The sequence below is a fragment of the Oryzias melastigma genome, linkage group LG5 (assembly GCF_002922805.2).
Source record: "Oryzias melastigma strain HK-1 linkage group LG5, ASM292280v2, whole genome shotgun sequence".
In the NCBI taxonomy this organism is placed as follows: Eukaryota; Metazoa; Chordata; class Actinopteri; order Beloniformes; family Adrianichthyidae; genus Oryzias; species Oryzias melastigma.
Window position 1 is genome coordinate 8,062,858 of NC_050516.1, and position 9,901 is coordinate 8,072,758.

The 9,901-nt window shown below is 42.0% G+C and overlaps 1 protein-coding gene across 2 annotated transcripts in view; it reads right to left on the minus strand.

Annotated features, from left to right (window-relative positions):
* Positions 1-2,315: 2,315 nt before the first annotated feature.
* Positions 2,316-9,901, minus strand: part of alpl (alkaline phosphatase, biomineralization associated) — a 21,250-nt gene continuing 13,664 nt past the window's right edge. For both annotated transcript variants that reach the window (XM_024269406.2, XM_036211826.1), the window contains exons 6-12: positions 7,775-7,950; positions 7,432-7,572; positions 7,265-7,334; positions 7,029-7,163; positions 4,757-4,948; positions 3,802-3,921; positions 2,316-3,693 (exon numbers count right to left, since the gene is read on the minus strand). In XM_024269406.2, the coding sequence (XP_024125174.1) occupies positions 3,431-3,693; positions 3,802-3,921; positions 4,757-4,948; positions 7,029-7,163; positions 7,265-7,334; positions 7,432-7,572; positions 7,775-7,950 (1,097 nt within the window). In that variant the 3' untranslated portion in view covers positions 2,316-3,430. The remainder of the gene's footprint in view (positions 3,694-3,801; positions 3,922-4,756; positions 4,949-7,028; positions 7,164-7,264; positions 7,335-7,431; positions 7,573-7,774; positions 7,951-9,901) is intronic.

A 9,901-nucleotide genomic window follows, 5' to 3' on the forward strand; every position in this document is an offset into this window, starting at 1 on the left:
AAGATGCTGAGGTTCTCTTTGGGAGTGACCAGGATGGATAGGATCAGGAATGAATGGAATTGATATGGTGAGATCAGCTGAAAACTTGCTGGTTACAACCCAGCACTTTTTTGTGGTTTTCCAACAAGAGTTGGAAAGAAGATCATTAAATAGTTTCTAGGAGTGCTTGAGGTGTTTCTGACTCAAACTAGATAAACTGGAGTTTGACGTAAACAACACAATTACACTCAAAACAGACCAAACATTCAAATGCTTTAAAGTCTGTTTCAACACAGTAAAAGTAGGTTTGTCATCCGCTTCTTTTTCTTTATTTAGTCTCCATTGTTCAAGACAACAAGTCTTCTTTCCTGGAACCACAAAACACAAATGGATCGCTTCATTCTCATTCATGCCACAAACCAGCGGCTACAGGACCAGAATGGACCCATTTGGTGTTTAGCAAACCTTCTCTTAAGTTTCTAAGACATATTCATGTGAGATGGTGGGATATTGAAGGCCCCCACTTGGACTTCTTACTTTCTCTTTGTAGGGTTTGCTTTGCCCTGTGGTTCTGAGTTTTGATTCTTTCCTGTTTGTGTTGGAATGAGTCAAACCAAAGGTATCGATTCATGTGGATGCGATTCGTAGATCGCTTTCTTCAGCTCTGATGGCTGCTCAGTCCAGGAAGGCCAGCTGGTTGTTCTTCTCTGGTAAATGAAATGTTTCAAGTGCCTTCTTGGTTTTGACCTTCGCCCAGGTGTCATCACCTGAACCAGTGAAATTGTGTTTTTTCCTGGAAGGAGCTCAGGGCTTTCTTCTCCACTGCCTCCATGTATAAAATAGCAACAATCAGAATCATCAGGGAGCCCACGGCAAAACCATGTTTGTGTCAGTAAAGCACGCTCATGCAGCTGAAGTAAATGGTGTTCAGGCACAGAGCCTTTTGGTCTGGGTTGAGACTGCTTACTGTCCGGGGCGCCATCGTCCTCCACTCGTCCTCTTACAGCTGAGGTTTAGATGCTGGTAAAAAGTCCTTTGATGTGACTTCATAGGATACCACTGTTTCATCTGTGTCCAGTTTCTGTCCACTGATCCTATGAAAAAGCTCAGTTTTGGATGTGGTGATCTGTGTCCAACCAGTGGTGGCAGGATTTGGGCAGATCTTCAGAAATGTTGTTGCTGCTGATTATGAGTCTGAGAGGAGTTCCTTCTGTGGGATTCTTGAAAAGTCTATGGATGTAGTGATATGCTACCCTACTGATGTGATATGCTACCCTATTGACAGCCTGTTTCATTGTGAGAGAGTTTAGCCAGGAAAGCCCTTTTTGCCTGAAGCCGATGGAGGAATCGTTCTTCTGTCTTTTCATAAGAGTGTTGGTCATTCACGAGTAGGACCATGTCTTGGTGGTAGTCCACGGGGTTCGGGATAACAATACATTGAGTTTTATCAAGCAGGAGTATGGTGATGGTTTGATGGACTCCTTTCCTCTGAAGTTAGACTGTGGTTTAGCGCTGGATAGGGCTGCAGAGCCATAGCTGTTTTGCTTCTAGTAAAGCAAGGTTCTTGATTGTAGATTTTATGGCTGTAATTAAATCCACAACAAGTGCCTCTTAGAGCAAGGGGTCACCAACCTTTTTGAATATGAGAGCTACTTCATGGGTACTGTGTCATACAAAGGGCTACCAGTTTGAAATAACAAATTTGCTTAGTTATAGTTAGTTATACATTATTAATAATGAATAATGATACTCCTCCATGTAAAGACACTGATTTCTCATCATAATTATCAACAATGACAATAAGCTAGGAAAGAAATTTCAATATTTTGCACTTTATTAATCTCAGTAATTGTTACATCTGCAGATGATCTCTTACATCACTGCATTTCATGGAAAAATGCTCCATTTTCACTATGTTTTACCATGTTTATCTATTATGTAATGTTAAAGAAAAATCAACTTAAACATTTTTAAACAAATCTTGTCACATTTTGAACTAATGACAAAATCTGCAGCATTTTTAACAAATTTTTTTATCTTTGAACTGGAGTAGGTCAGAGGTCACCTAAACTTATCTAAAGTTCATGAATCATCAACATATTTTTAAGATGTTTTCATTTATAAATCTATGTAAATGCAACTGTAATAAAAACAAACAATAAATTGTAACTTTAGATGCAGCTCACAAGTGAGTTGTGTTATTTTCAGAAGAGAACTGTGGGCACCTTGTGTGGTCCTTGAGGGCTACCTGTCTGTGGGCACCAGGTTGGGGACCCCTGTCTTAATTAAGAGTGTGAGGGTGAAGTTGAGTAAATCTACAAAAATCTAAAAACATATGAGAGGATGATCAGAAAACCAACATTTATTGATTACAGGAAATAACATTTCTTTGTGGTGAAACATCAGGCTTTATCGTCTAGATTGGATATGAAAATCAAAAGTACAAAAACAAATAAAAATCCGTCGACTAGTTTCTGTGAAAATGTGAATCCACCATTGAATTTAGCAACAAACTGTCTTGAGAAAAGACAGATTCCTGTGAGGACGACTGCGAGGTAGATTTAAAAAACTGAACTAATGAAGCACAACAAATTCATCTATTTTAAAATCAGTCTATTTAAGCAAAGATAACCCATGTTTCACAGCAGTTAACATGAAAAAACATTTACATTTTTAATCTAGTGCTTCCTGCATAGTTTTTTTTTTCTGTGTTCAAGTCTAAGATATGAGCATGAACCTGGTTTGTGGTTTGTTTAGCCATTGCTAAGATAAGCATGTGGGTCTTGTTACAGAAATGACTTTTTTTGTGTTGTGTTATGTTCAAATGAGAATCACATTTCTGTGGCCGAGTGTGGCCTCGCTGTGTTTGTGGATCTTTGTGTGTCTTTTTGTCATTTTTTATAATCAAGTTTGCAGACCAGGAAAAAAAAACATTTATCCAACAACCCATTTAAACAAAAAGCAGAACCCCAGAACTAAGTGGGGGTGTCACAAGTCTGTCCTTGTTACACTTCTTTCTCTGTTTCATTAAGGATTTCAAAGATAGACCATCTATGACTTGGATGGGGCTTTAAAAGCATCCAATATTTTTTAACCGTTAGACATCACAGTGCATGTCTGTGTGATGAAGGAAGTGTCTTATTAGTACAATAAAAAATGGACAAAACAGAATTCAAATAGAAAACATCTCTGACCTTAAGGAATCCACGTCTGCTTAAAACAAATGAAGCACTTTTACTCATCTTTGTATCATTGGGCCAAACCTGGAGATCTGAGTAATCTGAACCACAAAATCATAAAGTCTTGCCTCATAACAATTGCATATTTAGTTTTAAAAACATCTTTTTAAATAATGTGGATGGTTTATTTAAACCTCTACGCTCTAGGCCATATGGCTTGTTGCTTTTGTGAGACAGCTACAGTCAGGCTATACGTGTTTAACAGCAGATCATCAGCATAGAAGCAGAGAAACTGTCAGAACGGCGGCCATGCTGGAGAAAACCGGCCTCAAGGCGGTCGTCCCCGCCGACAGACAGTGATCCTTGTTTTTACCGATGCAGGCTGCATACGCCATCACGTGCGGGATGAAGTTCTGTTCGCGGACTCCACCCAGCAGGTGAGCCAGCGGACCCTTAGAAAACACAGCCACGTCCTCCCCCCCGTGAGTCTCTGAGGCCAAAGGGACGGCTGACTGGGCCTGGTAGTTGTTTTCCTCTGAGGGACAGAAACGACATGTGGACACACCACAATCTGAATCCATCAGAGTTCAAACAAAGCTTTCTTCTCTCAAGCACACGCTGACTTTAAAATATGCTCATTTACCAAAGTTAATGGTGGAAACGTTCTCCCTGGTACCGCCCACAAGTTTGTAACCGGGTCCGTTTCCATACAAGATGGACGTGAAAGGCTTGTGATCCACGTCACTGTCCATGGGGGCAAGACCTGCAAATGAAAAGGTCCACCATCTTCAAACCAATTTAAAGTCCACCCCAACTATATTTTGTTCTATTTTCAAAGCGTTCCCAGTGGTCTTTTAATAATGATGATGCTGCTTTTAGCTAAAATCTAAACACGTGTCGCTTTCTAGGACATAGTTGCCGAGGAGCGGCAGGAGCTCATTAGAAATTCTCATCTGGGTTGTGGATGGGACTATTTGAGCTGGAGTTAGCCCTGTTAATTTCCCATCAGCCCTTTGATTACACTCTTTCCCACAAGTTTATAGCCACTTACAACCCCAAGCTAACGTTAGCGTAGCAAGTAAGAAAACAGCAAGGATTATCAGAGTTATGAGCCAGATACAAGCTCAAGACGAGGAAAGACGTTCATGGATCTATTTGTCTGAAAGTAGAAGCATCATAATTGTAGTGGAGAAAGTAGACTTTGGCCCCGCCCATCGCAGCTGCTGTGTCACAAACTTTTTAAACCACTGGTTTTCACTTGCTCCTGATCCAATTTAAAAAAAGAAATAGTCAGAAATGCACCTTGAATCTATATTATTTTATAGATGTCCTTCACTAGGATAAAAATGCTACAAGAACATGTTAAAAACACCAAAAACAACAAATCAAATCAGGGCTTTACAACCAGTGTGTCCAGGGGTGTCCACACTTTTGAAACGATCACTTCCAAAAGGTCTACCTGTATACGTGTGTTTTTTGTTTTTTTTTTGATGACCCACAATATACCCTCAGTTTATTTGCAATCCACTGACATTTTGAACCCCCCCGTCCTGAACGTTTGCAGTTAACAAGCATTTTAAAACCTGCACCCTTCTCACCAAATATTGAGTTTCCCCTTTTGGTGTAGCCTCCGAAGGTAAAGACGTGAGAATGGTCAGCAGTGACCACTGTCAGGGTGTCATGGGTGGTGGTCAGGAGGTCGGCGAGGCCAATGGCCCGGTCCATTTCCACTGCCTCATGAAGAGCCTGCTTGGCTTTGCCTTCGTGGTGTCCATGGTCAATGCGCCCCCCTAGTGGAAGAAATCAGATTAGCTTTGGATTTGTATGTCGACAAGAGGGGAAGTCCAGCTTCAGGGGCCTCCTGCATGCTGAACGTATGTTGGTGTGTTGTATTTGAACAGAACACTATTCCTATATGTGAAGATTCTTATTCATCCAGGTCTCGGTATCATAAGATTCTGGATCCACAGGCCCCCCACTTACAGGAACGACCTCAAAGGTTTGGCGCTGAGTGATTTGGGTAGTGGCCAAAGGCAGGTGTCTTAACGGCCCAGGTTTGTGTGGGAGGCTGAGCAGTCCCAGCTTGAGATAGTTGGGCTTGCCTTCACACACAGCTGGAGCTCTGAAACTAAACTCCTAGAGAGGGGGGAAGTCTTTTCTACTCTAGAGTTGCTCGTGGTGAGAGGCAATGAGCAAATGTGAGTTGGCTAATAGTCCCCACAGCTCAGAGGTCACGTGTTGTAGTTTACCCTGATGAAAGAGAGGGTTGTCTCCGTCTTCAGGTCAGGGATAGGTCTATTATAGTGGTCTCATCTTACGGGCTGAACAGCTGTACAGAGTACACAGCCTTTTTAGAGTCTCTACTAGGGGTAATAGAAAGGACTCCGCATGGAGACTCCATTCTCCTTCTGGGTGACTTCAGTGACAGTGATACCTCGAACAGCCTTCCTGATTGGCACCAGATTGTTGGACTTTGGTACCAGTACCAGTTTGTCCATGACAAACAGTTTTTGAGCATAGGGGTATCCATCAGACCACATGGCATCAGAATCGGAGGTCCATGATTGACTTTATAGATGTATCTCTGACTATTGGCTGTATAACTTGGACTTGGACTGCAGCTTTCAACCGATCACCACCTGATATAGAGTCGAATTTGTTGGCTAAAGAGGAGGCCAGATGGAATTAGCTGGCCCAAACTTACTGTCAGAGTCTGTTGGATAGGTATGGCTGAAGCCACTGTCAGAAGGATCCCAAGTCCAACATTTGGCAGACTTTCACAGGTACAGATTGGGGGCACTGAGTCTCAGTAGACCTCGTCTTCCACCTCCACCATCAGTACAGCTCTCCAAAGCAGTGGCCGTCAAAGTCTCTGTTACGCCTTGTTTCCACTGAGTGGTCCAGACCAGACTTGACCGATGCGGTACGATATTTTGAGGGTTTCAGTTATAAAATGGACTCAACAGACCTGTTAGGGATGGAGCTACTATGGTCACAAGATGCAATCCATTGATTGGCGGAAAGGTTTTACAATGACAGCAAGCGTCCCGACTCAAGATCCAAGCCAAAAGTTTGTCCTCTTTTCAGCTGTATTTCTCTTCACCCCCACAATCTTCTTGCAAAGAATATGCAATTCTTTGTATTCACTATTGCCCCTAATTCACAGGGTTAGAGGCAGGAGACACACCAAATCTGCAAATCCGGAGAACCGTTGTATTCGTACCGTTATGACTCCCAGCTATGACATCTGTCTACACCCCGCACGAGCCTTGATGGTCCAACACTCAATGGAAACACTCTTGAATCCCAGGAGTAGACCAGTCTGGTCCAGACCGCTCAGTGGAATGAAGCATTAGAGAAGTAATTCATGAACCTGGTGGATGTCACTGGAAGTGAGGGTTTCTGTCAAGGAGGTCTTTGGAGTCTGTCTGGCTTGTGAAACTCCTGAAACAGCTGACAGGTATCAGCAGTCCAGGCAGTTGAAGAGGCAAAAACCCCAATCTCCGGGTTTCATGTCAACCTGCTCAACTTTCCTTCACTCTGAGGTCGTTCAGCTCGCTGTTTTTAGGTGTTCAACCAACACAGAGCAGACAATAGAGCTGTATACATGTGCCACAAATATAACCACACACATCCTATGGCTTGTCATGTTCATCGTCGTTATAAGCAAAGTAAGAAGTAGTGAGTTCAGACAGAAAATGTTTTCTTGTTTCCCAAACGTCAAAGTGGTATAAGAACTGAAACAAAATGTGTATTTTCCACTACTGTTTAGCTCATATTTGTTTACAAACCAATATGGGAGTCAAGACCAAAATGCAAACGACCATGAGACGACACCCAACATTACCATGACAGAGGAAGCAAACTTACCTTCTACCAGCAGGTAAAAGCCGTTGGGATTCTTCTGTAGTACCTTGATTGCGACTTCAACCATCTCTGTCAATGAGGGATCTGAGCTGGTGTCCCTCTCCAAGTGATACGGCAGATCTATAGGCTCAAAAAGACCTGGAGCAAGACCAGAACGTAAAAAACATGAGCCAACAACCAAAGCAGAGGCTGAAACTAAACATTTGCACTTCAGGGAGGGAACTCTGAAACAGGCTTACCCAGCAAGTAATTGATCGTCCTCGGATTCAGGGATAGAAGCTGTTGCTTGTTCCACACATAATGGCCTCCCTGAAAGAAAAGAGGTTCAAATTTGAAACTAACATGAAAAATGTATGAATGGTTTGAGAAAAAAAAGGAAAACAAACTGTAGGAAGAAGAAAAAGACCTTGTCTTTCATCCTGTCAATCCACTCCTGCACTAAGTTCCTCCCGTCGTTTCGTACGCCGTTGTACTTGGCCACACCAGGATACTCCACATCCGACATGTTTTTGGGGAACATATATTTCCTCCCTCCACCCATGGCCACCTGGAGAGCCAAAAGTTAGCGTTATAACTAGAGAAACGACAAACAAAGGAGTCCTGTGTCTGACAGACAGCAGGTGAAAACTAAAAATCTAATGTTGATTTATTGACATTAAACAAGCATTGAATTATGAACCAAAAAGTGGAAGAGAAGTCTCAAATTTACAACCCCACACACGGTTTCAGTGGCAGGAACACTGACTCACGTCGATGTTGGGGATGTTCTCAAAGAGCTGTCTGGCGATATCCTTGCAGCCGCCCTCCAGGGCTTCAATCGGCATGTCGCTGTCAGAGTACCAGTCTCTGTTCACGCAGTGGGCATAGGCAGCGCTCGGAGTGGCGTGGTTAATGCGTGTTGTCGTCACAATTCCCACCGACTTTCCTGCAAGAAAAACCGTTCTTAAAGCTCTGTTTATTTTTACCATGATTATTGGTCACTACTTTACTGTAATGAAGACGAACGTCCACTTCGGTCTTCTTCTGATCTATTTTCAAAGTGTTTCCAGTGGTCTTTAAATTATGATGATGCCGTTTTTTCAGCCAAAATCAAAATCTTTGTGGTTTTCTTGGACACAGTTTCTGCAGAGCGGCAGGAGTACATTAAAAATTCCCCTCTGAGTTGTGGGCGGGACTGTTGCTGTAGAGCAACCCTTTTTGCTCTGCGTTTCAGAGAACATTCTGTTTACACGCTCTGCCATTAGCTTACAGCCCTCATAACCCAGACCTAACATTAGCGGTGCAACAAACACGGTGAGCAGTATCAGAGCTATCCAGCCGCACAGTTCTGATCCAGATTCCAGCTCAGACGAGGAAGACAAAGACATTCATGGATCGATTCGTCTGCATCAGAATGGGGCGGAGCAGGAGGCTTGTGGCCCCGCCCAAAGTATGTTCTATGTCACAAATATGATCTTTTTCAAACGGCATTTTTTGCTCCTGATTCACAATTTGAATAAAGAAATACTCAGAAATGTAATTTTAAGTTAAATTCTCTTCATATGTGTTCTCCATCATCAAAAAAATGCCAAAAAAACATGTTAAAACACCCAAAAAAGACTTTAATTGGAGTGGGTCTGAACTGTGGAGGAGGATCAGGAGGATGAAGGATGTTTGTACATTACTTTATCTCGCGCTGATTTTTTCCATTTGTTTTACTTCCAACTGATTTGATCTTGAAAGGAATTCCAGAAGGAAGAACCGATTTTGTTTTGCAAAGGAGGATCTTTCTTCCGTAAAGTGACATAAATGTGGGACTTCAGATTAGTTGCCTTCACACAGTTTCAGACTCTGCCATGTTCCAAATCACTCACCAGTTTGTCTGTTTTGCTTGTTTCTTCACCCGGAACCCAAACAGGAAAAAGCCCACAATAAATCCTTCTAAGTTATCTAAGGCATTCCCTCAACTCTCTCTTCCTGACTCTTTCTCCTAACCTTTCCTCTTCTATGAGAGTTGTACTATGTCCTAATTGCTGGTTTGCACAGCAAGCTGAAGGTGAACCAGTAACAGAATTCAACTACCGACTATGTGTACTCAGAAAACAAATTATAAGTGTTCAGGCAAGTTACAGTTTAAATAGATGGTATTTAGGATACAGTTACATGCTTGAAGTCAAAGTGGTTTAGTTATATGTTCTGACTAAATCAATTAAAAAGGTCGTCAAGGTCAGTTGAAGGTCAGTGCTATGCACGTTCAAACAGCTGTGCACGTGAGTCTGATCCGGGGACAGGACTGCGCCCTCTTCGTCAGCAGAAAGTTAAAGTTACAGACCCATTAATTGGGCGTGTGAAATATTTATGGGCAACCAGCAAAAAACTGATGGAAATTCATGATTGCAATAAATGTGCAGCCAAGATGCACGTTGCTGTGCTGGTAAAGCAGCACATAGCGCTACTTTAAGAGCCTACAAGGCTGAATCTTGTAATCCAAACATAATAAAAGTTGTAGTTTCATTTGAAAATGTGGTAAATAGTGGTATTTTAGCACTTTGAGGAGTTTTAATAGAGAAGACTTTGTTACTAACTTTGTCAGACATTCATGCCATTGAACTTAATTAACCTTCCTCCTCTCAGGGCTTGGGTGAACATTTACAAGTTCAGTTATAAAAAAATCACGAATATTTAGATGCTGTTAATTTGACAGCAATGCCTTACCTGTAGCAGCGGAAGTCGGAATCGTTGAATTGTTGCACTATTTACAGAATAAGATTTATAGATAATAAATACTTAAATATGCCACGAGATCAGTCATTTTCTAAGCTTTAGTTCCAGCCATATTTTAGAAAAATCAGTTAAGAAATGAGCGTTCTGCTGCCTGACTCAATGCATAACAATCG